The 20,174-nt window shown below is 36.8% G+C and overlaps 1 protein-coding gene across 14 annotated transcripts in view; it reads right to left on the reverse strand.

The window, feature by feature from the left end:
- The window catches only part of ST7 (suppression of tumorigenicity 7), a 277,971-nt gene that overhangs the window by 192,944 nt on the left and 64,853 nt on the right, over nt 1–20,174 (reverse strand). For 2 of the 14 annotated variants that reach the window (XM_009203744.4, XM_009203742.4), the window contains exon 1: nt 17,935–18,348. In XM_009203744.4, coding sequence (XP_009202008.1) covers nt 17,935–17,956 — 22 coding nt within the window. In that variant the 5' untranslated portion in view covers nt 17,957–18,348. 14 annotated transcript variants of the gene reach the window in all.

Here is a 20,174-nt window from a genome sequence, read left to right on the forward strand (position 1 = left end):
CAGGGCACTCTGCTTTAAAGATAGAACTAGAAACGTTTACTAATTTTATACACATACTCCCCCCTTTACATATATCTGTATATTTACCTATAGTATAAATCCCCTAATACACTGCCTCCCAAGTGCTTGATACATATTTACCCACATTTATACTTATATGAGTATGCATTCAACACTTACTGTATGTGGAGCACTGTACTAAGCATATATTTACATATGCTATCTCATTTACCTTTACAGCAAGTTTATCGGCAGAATACTGTCCTCAATTGAAAGATTATAAAATTGCCCAAGATCACTAGCCCAGTCAAGGGCAGAACCAAAATCAATCCCAATCTCTCTGACTTCATAGCTCAGACCCTTCTTTTTCTTCTTCCTTCCTTTTTTATTGGTATTGTTTAAGACATCTACAATGAAAATGAACTCTGACATGTTTAAAGAAACATTATTTTAGACACTGGAAAGATTAAAATGGTATTATGTTCTAAAAAATAGCTCTTACCCTAGCAGTAAGAAATGAAAGCATCACTAGGTGTTAATCAATACCCAACACAGAAAAAGTAGTATTAACAAGGTAGACTAAAACTGCCCTGCATAGGTTAAGGCAGGAATCAAGAGTGAACAAGCCTTTCCCAGCAGTAGGAACTGTCACAAACCCTACCATTTGCTGTGGTTATTTAGTGTACTGGGAGTTTTTGCCATTAGCTTGGGAATGATCTTTAGTAATGAAGATGACTCCAGGAAAATTACAGAAAATTATTCTTTAAAAAGTTATCACATCGGATCTATATTTTTAGTGTCAAACATCTACCATCAGATATTTTTCAGTTAAGGCTATAGCAATAGGAAGTCCAGGCCCTTCTCCTAAGCAGTCCCCTTTAAAGAACACAGGTTATATCAAGATATCACTCATCAACATCTCCACACACTGAGCACAATTATCTGGACCAATTATTTCACCGCATATTTAAATTATTTCCCAAAGAATTCATTTGCCATTGAGAAGAGAGCTTACAAGTTGGCAAGCAATTAGCTAAACCATAATGTCAGATACCGGATTTAATTCTATCCAGAAGTAATTTCACAAAATTCAAGATGATGCTATTCGCCATATAATCAGAAGTCTCATTTGATCCCTCACACATTCAGAAGCATAGGCTAGCAGTAAAAGACCTTGGGGAACACGAGAACAATAGAAAAAAAAAATCATTATGTGCAACACAATGTGCCGAACATATAATGGATCATTTTAATCGTTTCATGAAAACTGAATAAAACATATTCCCACCAGCCCCAATAGGATAATGTGAAAAGATCATAGCACTCCCGTATCTTGATTCTGAAAGAAAAAGTCTATTTGTAACTCAGGTTACGAGGTGATGGTAGATGCTATGGCCAACATTTTTGGATCAGTCTTTTGCCATTAGCTTGTCTATTTTGTACCTCATTCTGATTTATTGCATTTGACTGCCTTCTTTGTTGAAATGGCATTATAACATCCTTTCCTCATCACCCTGAAATTGCGTCTCCTTGGGAAGCTTTTGTGGTAGGACTGTGCATTAAGGGCATAACATAAAAATGTAATGCTGTGTATTTTCATACAAAATACAAGGTCACAGGACCTTCCCCCCAAAGGCTAAATTATCCTAATCACCAGTATAAAATACCAACGTTTAGGGGGAAGGCTGCCTCACAAAACGTGGCTCAGGCAATTGTTCCAGCTGCCCATGCGACTTCCGTGGCAGCTCTTCAGAGCAGAGCTGCTCTCTCCACTTGTACTGCCAGCATTCATAGAGCCACAATGCTGGGTCCAACCTGTGACTTTTTACTTGTGTTAGAGAAGGAGGAAGCTTATTATGAAGTACACCTGCTGAATTCAGTAAGAGGCCTTTAGGCTGAAGTGCTGAAAGGAAAAGAAGTCTGAAACTGTTATTACACCTACTCATACCCCTAGGAAAAGATTTGAAACTGAGTTTAGGTTGAGAGATTCAGGCAACTGGGGCTTTCTAACAAATGCAGGGCATTTATGGTTATGCAAATATCTCATAATACCAAGTGGGCAGCCAAATCCAAAAGTATATGATATCACATCATACCATATGTATATGATATATCATACCATGGGAACATAATATATGGCTACCTCAGTGAAAGACAATTGCCACCTAAATGCCCCGGTCCCTGCTTCCTTTCTCCTTTTAACATGGTTCTCCCAAAAGGGACCTTAAATTATCATATCTTATTTGCACAGTGGCTGGATAGAAAACAAAAGTGCAGAGCCTAGCACTGCTGTTTACCCAGGCTTATTCCTACTGTCAATTCTCAAAGGCAAATAAACAAAATAAAAGCCCAGTCAGCTAAATGGGTAAAATATTCAGTCATTTCCTGACCAGATTAACCAATTCCACTGATCATGATAAATGTCATGTTATCCCTTATTCCAGACATTATGTTTCTGCATTACAAATGATAAAATATTCTGCATCATTTGGGCTGACAGCCAATCACTGGTAGCTGTGACCTGATTGCCTGCAGAGGACTGGTCACCGTTAGGGAGGTGGCTCAACTGCATGAAAGACAAAATAGAAATGTTAGTGCTTCAGGAGCAAGGAGTTCTAATAAAACACAGAAAAGTCAAATCTTAGTATGTGGAGTAAGCTTGCCAAATAGTACCAAACAATTCTCAGGGAGATTTATTAAACAGCAAGTAACTATTTCACTTGTCAGCCTCAGACTCCACAAATGCACCCAGGTCAGAAAAAGAAAAACCAGTTACCTCAGGCTTATAATGCTAATATCCTAAGAAACCTCCAGAATCAGTTGTGAAATAGTAATAAAGCTATAAACTTCTTGTATAATTCTCAAGAATTCCCAATCATCTGGTCGTTCATATTATCAGCAAAAAATTATTGATTCATATTAGATCCTGAACTAATGTATTCTTTAAGAACCATCTATTCTACAAAAAAAAATATATTCACTCAGGAAAAAAAAAAGACTAATTCTAATTTTTTAAGCTACAAATTAGAGTACATTCAATGCCAAAGAAAAGGAGAAATCCACTCTATAAACCTAATTCAGTTTTATCTACCTAAAAATGTGAGGTGGAGAAAATTCTAAAAATATTCATGAAAACTAATGTCCTCCTGCTGGCAGCAGTGGTTACAATAGAGGTATTTTCCTTACCAGAAATGAAAAAGCCTTGAAGAAAACTTTAATCAAATTACTGTGATGAGAAAGGTTCTGACAGCTATGAAATTGACTCAGTTAAAAAATTCTACCATATATGTGTGTTTTACTTTAAGAGAAATTCAATGTACCAAATAGAATTTGAATTTGCAGATGAATTATTTACTTTTGAAAGAAGTCTGCCACCCCTCAAAAAAATTAAAAATAGAAAATGTTTCTTCCATTCATTTGAAACAGTCTACTGACAAAAGAAATCAATGCACAATTTCAGGAAACAAAGGCGAGCCATATTCTGCATCCCTGAATTATTGTTCCAGCCTGACACCACACACAGCTGGTGTTACTCAGACTCCACTTCCTCAACAAGAGAGGCTGGAAAAGGTCAATTTAATATTAAAAACAAACAGACTATAGTCAGGTGTGCAGCTGGTAATTCCAGAGCATATGAAGACTCAAGCATTCAGGGACATGGGTATTTTATATCTTAAAAAAAAAAAAAAACTGCCCAGCTTGCCAGTCCTCTGCTTGGAATCAAATGTAAACATGGTCTTGGCCTCATGAAAGTGTGAAGGAAAATTATGCATGTTGCAACACCACAGTAAAAGTTTTTCATTCTAAGCATAAGTGCTGGAGGGTAGCAATGCTGTTTCCTGATCCCCCTTACACAACTAAACAAAACATCTTGGATGCATGTTAGTATAAATCCTAAAAGAAACAAACCAGAAAGTACACTCTTAGGTGTATTATTTCCCTTCTTACATAGCGATAACTCTGTCCATCCCAATAAAAAGTCAAAAAGGGTTTATCAAATTCCTCAGTGAAGAAAATGCCACTTAATCCATCTAAATGGAGATTAAACAATGCAAAGCACGCTATGACATCTGTATCAAAATATCATAAAGCTATTTAAAAAAAGAACTTATATGCATGACTTAAAAAAATTCTAACAAAGCTACAGACATTTAAATTAGATAAACCAATGAGTGATTATTAGTATTTAGAGTCTCCTTAAATATTAAGTTTAAGTTAAAATATGATACCATTACAAAGGTATAAATTCCATTCACATTTCACACATTTTCATGAATAAAGAAAAGGTTATTGACCTTATTGTGTTTAATAAGCAAGACACTCTGAGAGATGAGACTAAGTATTAGGTGAGGTGAGCATAAAACCCAGAACCACTGATGTTCTGTCTTTACATAACTTTTCACCCCTCACACATCACAGACTTTCATACAGCAAATGTTTAAATGGGCATATTGAATGCAATTGGAAGGATAAGGCAATAACATAAACGACTAATATAACAATACCTAATAACAGTAGGTAGCATTCATTGAGCCTTTACTAGGTGATAAGTATTTTAAGGCATTTAAAACTCACAACAGGCCAGGCACAGTGGCTCACACCTGTAATCTCAGCCCTTTAGGAGGCCGAGGCAGAAGGATTGCTTGAGCCCAGGAGTTCAAGACCAGCCTGGGCAACAGAGCAAGATCGCCTCTACAAAAAATAAAATATTAGCAGGGCATAGCGGTATGCACCTGTGGTCCTATCTACTTGAGAGGCTGAGGGAGGTAGGAGGATCGCCAAGAGCCCAGAGGTTGAGGCTGCAATGAGCTGTGATTGTGTCACTGCTCTCAAGCCTGGGTACAGAGTGAGGCCCTGTCTCTAAACAAAAAAAGCAAAAACAACAACAACAACAACAAAAACCACCTCATACCAGCCCCATGACACAGTACTATTTGTAAGCCTACTTTACAGGGTAAGAAACTGAAGCCAGAGAAGTTAATCTATTCAAGGTCATGCAGCCAATAGAATGAGGATTTCAGTGTATTTACTGACTCCAGAGAATGTAAACCAGAAGAGATGCTCCCTCCATTATAAAGTACAATAGAACATTAAAAAATGCAGGATGAGGCTGGGCACAGTGGCTCACGCCTGTAATCCCAGCACTTTGGGAGGCTGAGGCAGGTGGATCAACTGAGGTCAGAAGTTCGAGACCAGCCTGGCCAACACAGTAAAACTCAGTCCCTACTAAAAATACAAAAATTAGCCAGGCATGGTGGCGGGCACCTGTAATCCCAGCTATTTGGGAGGCTGAGGCAGGAGAATCAGTTGAACTCAGGAGGTGGAGGTTGCAGTGAGCCCAGATCACACTACTGCACTCTAGACTGGGCAAAAGAGCAAGGCTCTATCTCCAAAAAACAAAACAAAACAAAAAAACAAAGCATGTATACAAACAGTAACACAAATCAATATAAAGCAGACACGCATGAATTATAATTTCATTCATCTTATCCCCTTAGAATGGAAACTGCCAGACGACAGGAACCAAACTTAATAAGTTTTTCCATTTAAAACAGTTTTTTCTTTCTTTGCCATTTGTACATTCAACGCTGCCATTTTCTATTCTGGCCTATACTTTATTTTATATCATATATATATATACAGCATGTCGATGCCGCTATGTAATGTGTTCCTGGTATGGAAAGCTTCAAAAATAATTAACATATCAGCTGCTTATCATGTGCCATTAAAGGCTTTCCATTTTACTTATTTCAATTAAGCACTACAACAATCCCATGAAGTTAATATTATCCCCATTTTACAGATGAACAAACTGAAGCTGAGAGATAAGATGCCCAAAGCACCCCTTATCTTCCTGACCCAAAGCCCAGGTTCTTAAGCGCTGTGCTATATATTTACAATAAAAATAACTAACAGAGTAGGCCTGCCTGGAACTAACTTAGAAAAAGGGTGAGAAAGTCAGCATAGATTAATCTATAAGCCACTAAGTATATTCACCCTTGCAGCTTTCAGGAGACTACACTAATTACCTAGAGATTACTAGAGGATTACTGCTTTATACACTACCTAAAACAAAGGTGGATGAATGCAATATTAATTGTTTTGGGGATGAAATATGTTTATAGATTCATATTTATTATGCATATACATAATACGCTGTTTCAGGTCAATTCAATCTCTATCAAGTTTAAGGACTTTGAAAATCACTGCAAGTAATGCCAAATAGAAAAAGTTCTTAAAAAGTAAATTTAAATTCAATTTAATTTTTAAAGGTGACAAATGTCATCCTGAATCTATTTTTAGAGAAAGGTTTGGTTTCAGATCTCTTCATCATAAGGATCCATAGATTTATTAGAGTCTCAAAAAGGTCGATAACCCAACAGGACTATAGAACCAGCTTAATAAAAATGGGGGATCCTGTTTTTTCATATAAAAACTCATAAATGCAGACCTTTCTAATTAAAGAAATGTGAATATTTAGCAAGAACTGGAGTAAAACATATATAAATATAATAAAGTGATTTCCCAAGATATGACAAACAAGAAGAACAAATGTTCTAAGAGCCATAAAAATAGCATTTACATAAAACATAATTTTTAAATGTTCTAAGTACAAAACCATTCTTTTTTTATTTTTAAAAATATTTTAACTAGGCCAGGCGCGGTGGCTCATTCGTGTAATCCCAGCACTTTGGGAAGCCGAGGAGGGCAGATCACTTGAGGTCAGGAATTCGAGACCAGCCTGGTCAACATGGCGAAACCTCATCTCTACTAAAAATACAAAAATTAGCCACACATGGTGGTATGTGCCTGTAATCCCAGCTACTCAGGAGGCTGAGGCAGGAGAATTGCTTGAACCTGGGAAGCAGAAGTTGCAGTGAGCCGAAATCACACCACTGCACTCCAGCCTGGGTGAAAAAGCGAGACTCCATTGCCAAAAAAATATATATATATACACACACACACACATATATATACACATACACATATATATACACACACAAACACACACACACATTTATTTTAGGTTCAGGGGTACATGTGCAGTTTTGTTATACAGGTAAACTCGTGACTCGGGTTTGATGTACAGATTATTTTGTCACCTCGGTACTAAGCATAGTACCCAACGGTTTTTTTTTTTTTAATCCTGAACCTCTCCCTTCTCCTACCCTCCTCCTTCAAGTAGGCCCCAGTGTTTGTTATTACCCTCTTTCTGTTCATGTGTTCTCATTTTTTAGCTCCCACTTAAAAGTGATAACATGAAGTATTTGGTTTTCTTTTCCTGTGTTAGTTTGCTAAGGATAATGGCCTCCAGTTCCATCCATGTTCCTGAAAAGGACATGATCTTGTTCTTTTTTATGGCTGTATAGTATTCCATGGTGTATATTTACCACATTTTCTTTATCCAGTCTACCTCTGATGCACATTTAGGTTGATTCCATGTCTTTGATATTATGAATAGTACTGCAGTGAACATACGCATACATGTGTCTTTACGGTAGAACGACTTTTATTCCTTTGAATATATATCCAGTAGTGGGGTTGCTGGGTTGAATGCTAATTCTGTTTTTGGTTCTTCGAGGAGTTGCCACACTGCTTTCCACAATGGCTGAACTAATTTACACTTCCATTAGCAGTGTAAGCGTTCCCTTTTCTCTGTAACCTCACCAGCATCTGTTATTCTTTGACTTTTTAATAATGGCCATTCTGACTGGTGTGAGATAGTATGTCATTGTGGCTTTGATTTGCATTTCTCTAATGAGTAGTGATGTTGGCCATTTTTTAGTATGCTTGTTGGGTGCATGTATGTTTCCTTTTGAAAAGTATCTGTTCGCGTCCTTTGCCCACTTCTTAATGGGGTTGTTTTTTGCCTGTATGTATAAACAATTCTAATCTATTTGTTAAAACATACCATCAAAAGACTTCTTCATGACAACATTTGTTTAATGAAATCTCACTTTCCAGGTTATTTAAGATTTTTACAAGTGCAAATAATTCCTTCAAATTAATGATGCTTTACTAATACCACCACTTTTACATTTACTATATGTTCCCTAGAAACATATATTCAGTGGGTAATATAAGTTACTCCATTCCAAATAAGTGTTCTTCTATCAATGAAAAATATCCTGACTATTCTTTTAATTTCATAACTAGTTTCACCATTGCAGAGAGAAATTAAAGACCTAAATTAAAGGACAAATATATCATGTTCATGAATTGCAAATTTTAATATTGTTAAAATGTTAAATCTCCCCAAGTTACTTTATAGATTAAATATACTCCAATCAAAATCCCAGGTCTTTTTGTAGAAATTGACAAGCAAATTTAAAAATGCATGAGGATATGAAAGGATCAAGTCTAGCCAAAAGAATTTTGAAAAAGAACAGACTTGGAGGGCCTACACTACCTGATCATAAAGCTATACAGTATCACAATCATGGTATTGGCCTAAGGATAAATATACAGATCCCTAGGATAAAAGAGACTAGAAATATAGGGTGAACTGACTTCTGATAAAGTTGCCAATTCAATGGAGAAATGACAGTCTTCTCAAGAAATGGTGCTGGAACAAGTGAATATTCATTTCACAAAAAAAAAAATGAACATTTATCATTACCTCATACTACAAACAAAAATGCACTAAAGATGGATCATAGCACACAAAGAAGCAAAACACACAAAACACCTGGAAGAAAATACAAGAGAAAAATATTCATGACAATAACATAGGCAAAATATTTTTACATAGGACAGAAGATATTGATAAACTGGACTTCAAAATTAAAAACTTAACATTATTAAGAAAACAGAAAAGAAAGCTGCAGACTGTAAGAATATTGTCAATACATACACCTGACAAAGGATTTGTATCAAAATATATGAAGAACCTTCAAAACTCGATAATAAGAAGACAACCTCATTTTTAAAACAGGCAAAGGATTTGAACAGACACTTAACCAAAGAAGATATACAAACAGCCAAAAAGAACACGAAAAAATGTTCAATATGATAAGAATGAAAGACATGCAAATTAAAATCACAATATACCACTACACACCCACGAAATTAGCAAAAATTAAAAAGGCTGACAATACTAAATGTTGGCAAGAATGTGAAGCAAGTGAACTCCCATCCATTGCTAGTGGGAATGTAAAATGGTATAACCACTTTGGAAAATGGTCTGGCAGTTTCTCAACAATGACATGCCTAGGTATTTACCTAAGAGAAATGAAAACATATGTCCACATAAAGAAATATACATGAATGTTTATACATGCAGCATATATATTTATAGCTATATATTTCACATACAAAATATGTGTTAATTATCCATGTTATAATTATTTACAGTCAAGAGTAGGCTATTAGTAGTTACGTTTTTAGTGGTAAAACGTCATGTAGATTTTCAACTGTGCAGGGATCAGAGCCTCTAATCCCTAAATTGTTCCAGGGTCAACTGTATAGGCATTCCTGCCCATAACCGCAGCTGAGCTCTAAGCCAACAGCTAACCTCAACTGAGAGCGTATGGCAGAGCTATCCTGGAGATCCACTTCAGGTGAGCCTTTAGATGACTACAGCACTGACAGAAATCTAACTGCATGAGACCCTTCATGAGAACCACCAATGGAGTCCAGTTAACCCACAAAACTGTGAAAGATAATAATACATAATTGTTTTAGACCAGTATGTTTTGAGGGAGTTTGTTGTGTAGCAATAGGTAACTGAAACATCATTATACCAACACAAGACTAGGAAAGTTTCAGATGAGAAATTCAGACTTCTGAGACAAGTCCAGGCTTGCACCATCCATGTGTATCACCAGGCCAGACCCTACCAAAACCTTCCCCTGAAAACTAGGTGTTCTAGAAGAAGCCAGAGGTAGAGGAGGTAGTAAAGAATACTACAGTGGAGTCACTGTGATTTTCTAATCTATATGCATTCCAGTCGGGCTTGCTACTGCCCAAAATATGCCAAAAAGCCTCAATCTTAACAGTGTGAAATGCTCACAAAAAAATGTAAAATAATTTTTCTAGTTCCTGAAATTATATCAGTATTGCAAGCAAACAATTCTCAATTTTCATGCTGTACATAAACTGATGATTATGAGTAACTCATTATTTTTACTTAACCTTTAAGAATGGTGAGCCAACTTAGATTAGACATAGTCAACTTATCAGTATACGGCAAATTATCAGTATATGGTAGTTTACTCACTAACAAATTTGGGCTTAGTAATAAGCTATTATTCTGTTTGTGTCATTTGTTCCTGCTCTGAAGGATGACAAGAGCTGATTACTGGCATGTTTCTGACATGTACCCATTATGTGTGATAAACTCCTTAGCCTGGAAAATTTTATTAAACTGAATATTAACACCCTACAAGCCCACGCATCGTATTTTCAATGACATTACCTTAATCCACAGCAGATTCAAATTTTAAAGAACATGAGCACTTGATATATGCTAGGTACCCTGCTACACTCCGGGGATTTGTCGTCAACTGATAAATATTTCATTCAGAAGAGCCCAGTGGTGGGTCTGAATCTTTAACACATTGACATTACTGAGAACCATAATGTGACACAGACTGGTGTGTTTATTTAATATCATTCATTCATTTTAGAGACAGGGTCTCGCTTTGTTACCCAGGCTTGTCTTCAACTCCTGGGCTCAAGCAATCCTCCTGCCTCGGCCTCCCAAAGTGCTGAGATTACAGGCGTGGGCCACCATGTCCAGCCCAAAATCTAAAGAGATATTTCTGGAACACTTAAGATTCTTACCTTTATTTTTTATTTATTATTATTATTTTTTTGAGACGGAGTCTCTGTTGCCCAGGCTGGAGAGCAGTGGCGTGATCTCAGCTCACCACAACCTCTGCCTCCCGGGTTCAAGCAATTCTCCTTCTTCAGCCTCCTGAGTAGCTGGGACTACAGGCGTGCGCCACCATGTCCAGCTAATTTTTGTATTTTCAGTAGAGACAGGGTTTCACCATGTTGGCCAGGCTGGCCTCAAACTCCTGACCTTGTGATCCGCCTGCCTTAGCCTCCCAAAGGGCTGGGATTACAGGCGTGAGCCACCATGCCCGGCCCTTGATTCTTAATTTGGTAAATATTTGTATGTTTATTTAAATATTTATGTGTCTATTACTCATACTAAAATGGAAAACACTTGCACTGATGAAGTGTTCTGAGTGGACAACATTCTAACCTTTAGTGGCTGAAGCTAATCCTGCAAGAGAGCTATGACCAATCAATGATGCTTGCCACTGGGCATCTGGCATTTGCCAACCCTGACCCATTTCATTTCATCAGTTTCATACAGTCTCCTCCCCTCAAACCTCCTATTGGATCCCTTAAAATATTCCCATGATGGAACTTCCAGTCTTCACCCAGCCTTAAGAAGTGACATAGTGGCCGGGCGCGGTGGCTCAAGCCTGTAATCCCAGCACTTTGGGAGGCCGAGACGGGCAGATCACGAGGTCAGGAGATCGAGACCATCCTGACTAACACAATGAAACCCCATCTCTACTTTAAAAAAAAAAAAAAAAAATACAAAAAACTAGCCGGGCGAGGTGGCGGGCGCCTGCAGTCCCAGCTACTTGGGAGGCTGAGGCAGGAGAATGGCGTAAATCCGGGAGGCAGAGCTTGCAGTGAGCTGAGATCCGGCCACTGCACTCCAGCCTGGGAGACAGCGAGACTCCGTCTCAAAAAAAAAAAAAAAAAAAAGAAGTGACATCTCTCTTCAGTCAGTATTTTCCACTGCTGAACTCTCTCTCCACAAATGCCCCTTGATAAGCCCTACCCTGGCAGATATCCAGGACCCCAAAGGCCAATTCCCCTAAAACAGAGAGTTCATTGGATAAGTCACACTGTAAGCTTAGACAGTACATGGTTAAACGCTGGTAGCACATGGTAGAGCCATGGTATGAATCCAGGCAAGTGAAAGTCAGAGTCTCTGCAATTAGTTGCTGCATCTGGCATGTGGTTGCTGCCATTTCTAAATATGCATTAAATTGCATATTTGTTTTTTTGTTCATAAGTATCTGAATTAATTACTAATACAAATAAAATACATTGAAAATCTTACTATTTACTATTCTAGCATGGTAAATGGCACCTTTTAAATAATATAGCATTTGTGCATTTTCTTGTTAAAAACATTAAGTGTGTTAACTCGTGCTTTATACTGACTAGGAAAAAATGGAAGGATATCAATACTCTTCAAAAAAGGAATTAAAAAATGACTATATAATTAATAGTCTATAAATGACTATTCAATTTATAGTGTCCATATAGTCTCATATTGAAAATTTAACAGTATATGAACATAAATTAATGCAGTGACTATTATTAATGCTTAAAAAAATACACATGATCAGTGACTTTTCCAGCTCAGAATCCATAACAACAATGAATACTATTCACATCCTGTGTAACTCCATGGGGATACTATGGGGAAAGTTTCCATATATGGTAATTTTCCCCATAGACTCCCCACAGTTTATACAGGATATGAATCTGGTCCATTGTGACAATGAAAACAACAAATCACTGAAGACTCACATGTAATTTTTTTCTGAACAAACTACAGACTAACAAATAGACCAATAATGAAGTGAAAATAAGAAATCTGAGGATTTAAAAATAACCATTGCATATTTTTATTCCATTTCTGTACTGGTAAAGTATATAAATACCCAGAAGAAAAAAAATTTCCTTATTTACTTTAAAATATTATCTTGATACTAAAAATACAATGTCAACTACTAACAGCCAAGGAACTCAAAAGGAAATTTCACATCAGAATGTGTGTTCTCAGAAAAAAAGAAAAAAATGATACAGTAAGATGAGTCAAATACATTATATGAGCTTTAGTTTTTCAAGCTCCTGTATGACTATGTTCCAATATAATGCCTAAAATCTATAATTATTTTTCCATGTTTGTGACTTCAGCAGTCTGTGGTTTTCTACTTAACTAATGTCATGCAATATTTTTCTTTTACATTCAATGCTCTAAGTGCAGACTTAGAGGTAGGTTTTTGTGCATATACTTAAGTATTTCTATTTTTGTTTTAAGATGAAAGCATCTAAAATCCAATGTAGCTAAATCTAATAACCAGATTAATGTTGTGGGAAAGGAAAAGGGTTCATGTTCCTAAATTACCTAGTTTCATATGATAAATAATAAAAAGGAAAACCAAATAGACTACTAAAATGCCAAACATACTAACAGCAAAAACAGCAGTCTCTCACATAATGATTTAATAATAATTAGATGCTTATTTTGAGAAATGGTCCAGATGTGAACAGCCATTTTTGAATGACCACAGTTACTATTCAAATCTCAGCCAATTCACAGAAATTACACACTAAAACAACAGGCCCAAGTTTAATCTCACATGTGACCAGTTACCAAGAATGGCCTGAGATGCACATAAAAGAGTACAACTCACTTGTTTCTTTATCAAAGAGATGTCTGTTTAACTACAGTATCTTGGTGATTTAATATTGCTAGAGTATTATTCATTTGACTACCTCTCACACAATGGCTCAAAAGTTGAGAAAATTATCTAGTTCTCGGTAACATGGTACCACACTCCCTGTTAAAACTGAGAAGCTGTCATTTTCAACTTAATGCACTCATCAGTAATGAAAACAAAAAGCAACAACTGAACTTTTGGTGCCCATCAAAGACAAATCACATGGGGTATCAAACTATATCCCAAATCCTTTCCAACATCTGGCTGCCTACCCCAGGTGATGTAGATATCCAAGGAATGGCAGGGAATATGTGTGGACCAGCCACACCAGAGCTAAAAAGGACTCCTGACCCCCTGACACACCCATCCACTAGTTTCTCATCTCCACTAAGCTCAGGTGGGGGGATCCTATTAAAGCTTTGTTGGTTCTTTGGTGATTTATTTTCTCCACCCACAGATGGTCTTTTTAATTATTATAACTGTACAAAAAATTTTGGAAGAGGATAAAATAATGCTATTTGCTCCAGGGACACTATGTTTCTCAGCAGGTAAGGTGTTGCTCTCTTCACTGGACTAATAAGGTAGGTGCTTTGGAAGACACATTAATGTGTTAGACTAGGGCACAATTCCCACCACAGTACATCTTAAGTGGTACCCTTGAGAACTGAAAAAGCAAAACATGGGAGGGGAGACAAGAGGAGGACTGAGCCCAATAAATGCTAATTAAATAATTCATTATACTTAAAGTATCCACTCTTTGAAGAGTAACTGGCTTTATCAAGGAGGATGTAACCAAATGTCAGCAGTGTAAAATCAGTTTTCCTCAAAACCATTTACTCCACAAAAAGAAAGGATGAAACTTTTTCTCCCTCTCTCCGTAAAAATATTTTCTCCTCTTATAAAATTTTAAGAGAAAATAATCAATTTATTTTAAAATATATCATTAAATCGGCCAGGTGCAGTGGCTCACGCCTATAATCCCAGCACTTTGGGAGGCTGAGGTGGGCGGATCACCTGCGGTCAAGGGTTCGGGACCAGCCTGGCCAACATGGTGAAACCGCATCTCTACTAAACAAAAATACAAAAATTAGCCGGGCGTGGTGGCACATGCCTGTAGTCCCAGCTACTCAGGAGGCTGAGGCAGGAGAATCGCTTGAACCCAGGAGGTGGAGGTTGCAGTGAGCCAAGAATGTGCCACTGCACTCCAGCCTGGGCAACAAAGCAACAGAGTGAGACTTCGTCACACACACACACACACACACACTATATATATATGTATAAAATTAAATCAAATTAAGAACCCTAAATATGCATTTTAATTATCACCCTCCTCAACAAAACTTGATAGTACTTTCTTCTTACACCAAAATTATTCTGACCACAGAAACTAAAATTGTATTTCTTCAAAGCAGTTAAAGAACAGACATACTATTCCCATTGTTAGACATGGGAAATTTTAGTAAAGGAAAAGCTCAGTGAAATACATCAAGATGGTAATAAACGGAGTTATAGAAGCTATACTTCCTGCTTTGTGATGATCAGTCTACACATACTATAGAACACCCATGTCAAAGTGAGCCCAGAATAGATTGACTGTGACCAATCTACACAACCGTGGGAGATTCAGATTTACTAAATCAAAGAGATGAGACTAGTATCTTTGGAGATATTGACTAAAGCAGTGTCAGTCATAAAACAGCATTTATTAATTCTATTGCCATAGTTGTGTAAGTCTTTAACTTTGAAGAACTAGGGTTTACTCTTCGACATAAATTTTTTGGTATTTTTAAAGGCTTTTTTGTGTGTCTGTTTTTTTGGTTAGGGAGGGTGCAAGTATTTAAAACAACATTATTTCAGTAAGACAGAACATGTTATAATGTAACATTCAGGCTACTGCAAATTCCTGAACTCAAAGATCTGAAACATAAAATCAACTTAATCAATACAATATTTGAAAATGAAGACATTTCCTTCTCTTATAGGCAAAGAGCAAGGGGGAGATAAAGTTTAAAAGAGGCACTTACAACATGAATCTATGGCATCAGAAGTCAGAATAGTGGTTACCTTTTCATGAAAAGGGGAAATAACATTGACTGGGAAAGGTCACAAGAGAACTTCTAGGGGAAATGGAAATGTTCTGTATTTTGATCTGAGTAGCATTCTACGGGTATAAACATGGGCAAAAATTCACTGAGCTGCACACTTAGACTTAAGCATTTTACTGCATGTAAATCATACCTCAACTTAAAAAGTAAAAGCATCCTATGTAAGTAAGGCACTGCAACCATAATCAAGGATAAGAATCACGAAAATCAGAATAAGTTAGAAAAAAATTAACTCTTTCCAGGATCTACCACAGGACTGTATACAGAATAGATAGTTAAACAAGAATTTCTTATGATAATTTAGTAAGAATACCCTAGATGGTTTGGGAGATTCCTTTTGAACTAATTGGAATTTCAAATGTGACTATTTTCCTGAATATGCTAAATAAAGTTTCAAACCTAAAAAACAGCCTCCAAAAGGTTGAAATCAAAGGTCTAGAAAGCTATGTCTCAGAACACAAAGAAAATACACTTGTCCTAACACTGAATGCAGACTTAGGGTATCTTCTTTTTATTATTATTATTATACTTTAAGTTCTACATGTGCAGAACGTGCAGGTTTGTTACATAGGTATACACGTGCCAAAGAAGGCAATTCATTTTCAACACAATATCCACTGACAGTATGAATCTAACTATGGTCCTCAAGTTATAAGCAAGAAACAGAGCTTAACATTCACAAAAGACAAAAAATGCTAAAAACCTGCATGATAGTATTCTGTCTTCTGAACGATATTTTATTCTCTTCAGTAATCTGGTAGCTATGGAAACCACAAGCAACCAGCAGTTTTCACACATACCGTACAGCACATAGGTGATATTACCAAAGATCAGGTTTGATGATGGGGAAAGGCTATGTGTCTGCTTGGTAACACTGAGCAGACAATGTCAGAGTCCCTAGTCCAAGAACCAAAGACTTCTGCACTGAGTTTTAACTTCCATTTTTGGCTAAACCAAGTAACAGGTCTAATTTTCCTTTAGTATATAAATATTTCTGCCCATACCTAGGCTCCCACATAAACAAAATTCCATGACTGAAATGAAACCAGACGGTCTTTGACACTTTGTGATCTATTTCTATTTCTTAGATAACCAATTGCAAATGTACCATTAAGCGAATTAAAAAAATTATGCCTAAATTATTAGGGAATAATACTATCACAGGCTGAATGGGATATTACATGTCACTATTATTCTAACATGACTTTGATTAGGCAATGTGGTAGTCTGAGAAGAGAAGCTTCTACAGTGAAACAAAAGTAACCCTTTTAAAAAGCCAATTAAGAAACAAAAGAAGTGAGGACTATTAGCTCTCTTGAAACGCTACTATTCTGCAATAATCAGCTATGCACAAACAGTCACACTGATCACCTGTGATCAGAAAACAAAGGTCAAACTACAAGTTCACAAGAAATCGGTTTCCTAAATTCCTGCCCTAAACCCCTTCTCCCTGGCAAAGATAGTGGCTTGCCAATATTTAATGCTCTAGCCAGCAGGTTGAAAGTCTCTTTAGAAATTCTTATCTCTTTTAGAAATTCTTAACTGTCATCTTTGCTAATAGACGATGACAAAATATTCTGCAGAGCCTGTACAACTGCATTGATGTTATATTTCTATGCCCAACATTAAATATTCCTCACATAGGTTGGTTGTAATTTTTAAAGTATCAATTGTAGCCATCTACAACTGCTGTCCTGCCTAGCCCACTGTGCAGGGCCTTCTCTGCACAAAAGCAATTTCATTGTATAAGTTTTTAAAAAGATATGATCCTGCTGGGCTGTGATGCTAGCCAGCATATCAAAATTGAAGCCACTGTGGGGAAAAAAAAAAAAAAATCCATCCTTAAAAATAAAGCTATTTCTTACTCATTTTGAATCTACATATGTCTATATGTTTTTGTAAAAATATGGAAGAAGAGTATATAATGATACTATTTATCTCTTTAGATGAAAAATGTAAGCCTTTCTTTCCTTTCTAATAAACACTATCATCTCAGATCCTCCCAGTATCTATTTTAAGGTTTAAGCACCATTATGGAGCCTGCAACAATAGATCAGTGACAGGCCTGATCCCATCAATTAACACATTCTAGGGTGGCTGTATGGATTCTGGTCTTCCTACCTCCCTCTTAAGAGGCCTGGTTTTGACACATTGACATCCCTGGCCTTAAGGATGAATAACCCAGTTAAGGGGAGTTCCTTCCCTGAGACCAAGTCCTTTGTAATTAGAGCCAAAATACAAAGGTTGTTAATGACCTAAGGCGAAGTGATATGAACTCCAAGCCAATGAAACCATGACAGCAAGCAGATTTCTAAATAGCAGAGAAGTGGGATCCATTTACTTACATGAAGATTCAGTGCCAAACATGGCTGGCTCCAGAGGCTGCTTTTTAAAAATTAGAAGAAGAAAGAAAAGGGGGAAAAAAAAGAAAGAAAAGCGAGGAGAGTGTACATGTGAGAGTGAAGAGATGAGCCGGCTACACAGCAGGGGTCATGAAGCCAGACAATGCAGTCCAAGCTGTGTCCAGCTGCCAGATTCTCCTCTTACGAGCTTCAGTTTTCTCCCGTGTGATTGAAATGCAAGGTCTCTTAACAGCACCAAAAACCGAAGAGCTGCTTTTGAAAATCCACTAGGCAAATGAAGGCCGACGTGGCTCTTCTGGGATGCAGTGAGGCTGGACTAGGTAGCAGCAGAGGCAGGACTGGGAGCAGCAGCAACAGCGGATACTGCAATCCCCAGCCCTGCTGTAGCAGTAAGACAATAGCAGGGCTTATGCATACGCTGGATGACGTCAGGGACACTGCACAGACTGACTGCGCCGCTTGAGCCAGAGGCTCCAGGGGCTCCAGGAGAGCAGCGTGATTGAAAGGGGAATTCCTTTGTCACAAAATGCACAAGACCGAGAGCCACGTATATATTCCCCTCCTGCGCAGCTCTTCATCCCAAGATACCAGGCAGTAAAAGAGGACTCAAAGAAATTTAAATATTGGCTTTATAGCAATTAACCACAAAGACATCATGCATATCAGGCTTCTTGGTTTTGCGCAGCATATAGAAAGAACTTTTCAAGGGAATTAAGAATATCAGAAGTGAGAAAAATTATCTGCCTTTAGAAGTAATTACAGAAGAGTTCATTGTTATTTTCTCGAAGCTTATGGTAGATTGACAGATCAAGGATTGTATACTCAATCACAAGTATGTGAAAATATGTGTACTATTATACATATATTCTAGGCACATAAATACATACAAATGTAACAGTAAAATAGTAATCTTAAGTACTTAGAACACTGCTTGGCACACAGCGAGTACTCAAATGTAGGCAATTCCATTACTAGCTATTTTGCAACTATTATTCAAATGTGAAAAACGTTGCTCTGGGAATATATTTACATACATGTATTTTTCCTATTTCTTCATCGTGGCTTACATGAATTTCTGTCATATTCCAGAGCAACTCAGTCATTTTAAGGCTGTGTGCACACACCTGTGTGTACCTCTGTATGAGTAAGCATTTGTGACCAACACATTTCTTTTTGATCTACTCACACAAAGAAATAATTGAAAATATTTTATCTCTTGACTCACTGGAACAAAAAAATGTCTTCCTTCTTTACCATATTCTTATAAATCTGTTTTTAAAGAAGTACCAGAACCATATGAACTTTCATTAGCTATCCAACACAAGCCAAAAAAAAAAAGTTTTCTTATGTTTTTAAAATACTGAAATGCACAAAAAATAAATATATATACATATATATGTAACCCCACAATTCCACACTTTTAAAATCATATATAGTAGAAAGTTCAATAGTTCAAGTCTCCTCTCCACCCATTCATCCAAGGTATATACCTTTTCTAATTAATTTGTTGTGTTCACAAAGACATGTCTTCATCTCAATACAGTTTTTAAATATTATATTCTGCTATGAAAGTGGAACCACATATTACTTTAACATCTAAAAATATCATTAGTACTTTTTCTGGTCAGTGTATGTAGGATCTACCTCATCCTTTTAATGACTGCATAAGATTCCATTGCATGAATGTACCACAGTTTATTCAAGGTAACTTGATCTTTAGCTTACTAAAAATGCTGAGCCATTAAGAAGAACATTTGATGATGCTACATAAGATAAAGAACAAATCATCTGTCGCAGGAAAGAATAACAATTAGCTATTACTGAGTGTTTACTATGTGCCAGGCACTATCCTGGGTCCTTTACATGTATAATCTTCATAATAACCCTACAAGGTAGATACCACTTTTATCCACATTTGACAAATGGTTGAATACTTTGTCGAGGTCACACAGGTAGTGAATGATATACTGGGCTTCAAACTCAGGAGTCGGGATCCAATGCTCTTAACCGCACTACGATAATGCCTCTTGAACAATGAATAAATAATCGGCAAAATTATATTTAAGGATTTAATTGAAATGAAGGGAAAACAGAAACCAACTCAAAATGTGAAGGAAAAAAAATCCTTAAAAGCGAAAGGTCATCAGAGAAGAAAAAAAAAAAATCACAGAAAATTGCAGGAATTAATAAAAATGTATACCTTCAAAAATAGTCATGTCAAC

The sequence above is a fragment of the Papio anubis genome, chromosome 4 (assembly GCF_008728515.1).
Source record: "Papio anubis isolate 15944 chromosome 4, Panubis1.0, whole genome shotgun sequence".
In the NCBI taxonomy this organism is placed as follows: Eukaryota; Metazoa; Chordata; class Mammalia; order Primates; family Cercopithecidae; genus Papio; species Papio anubis.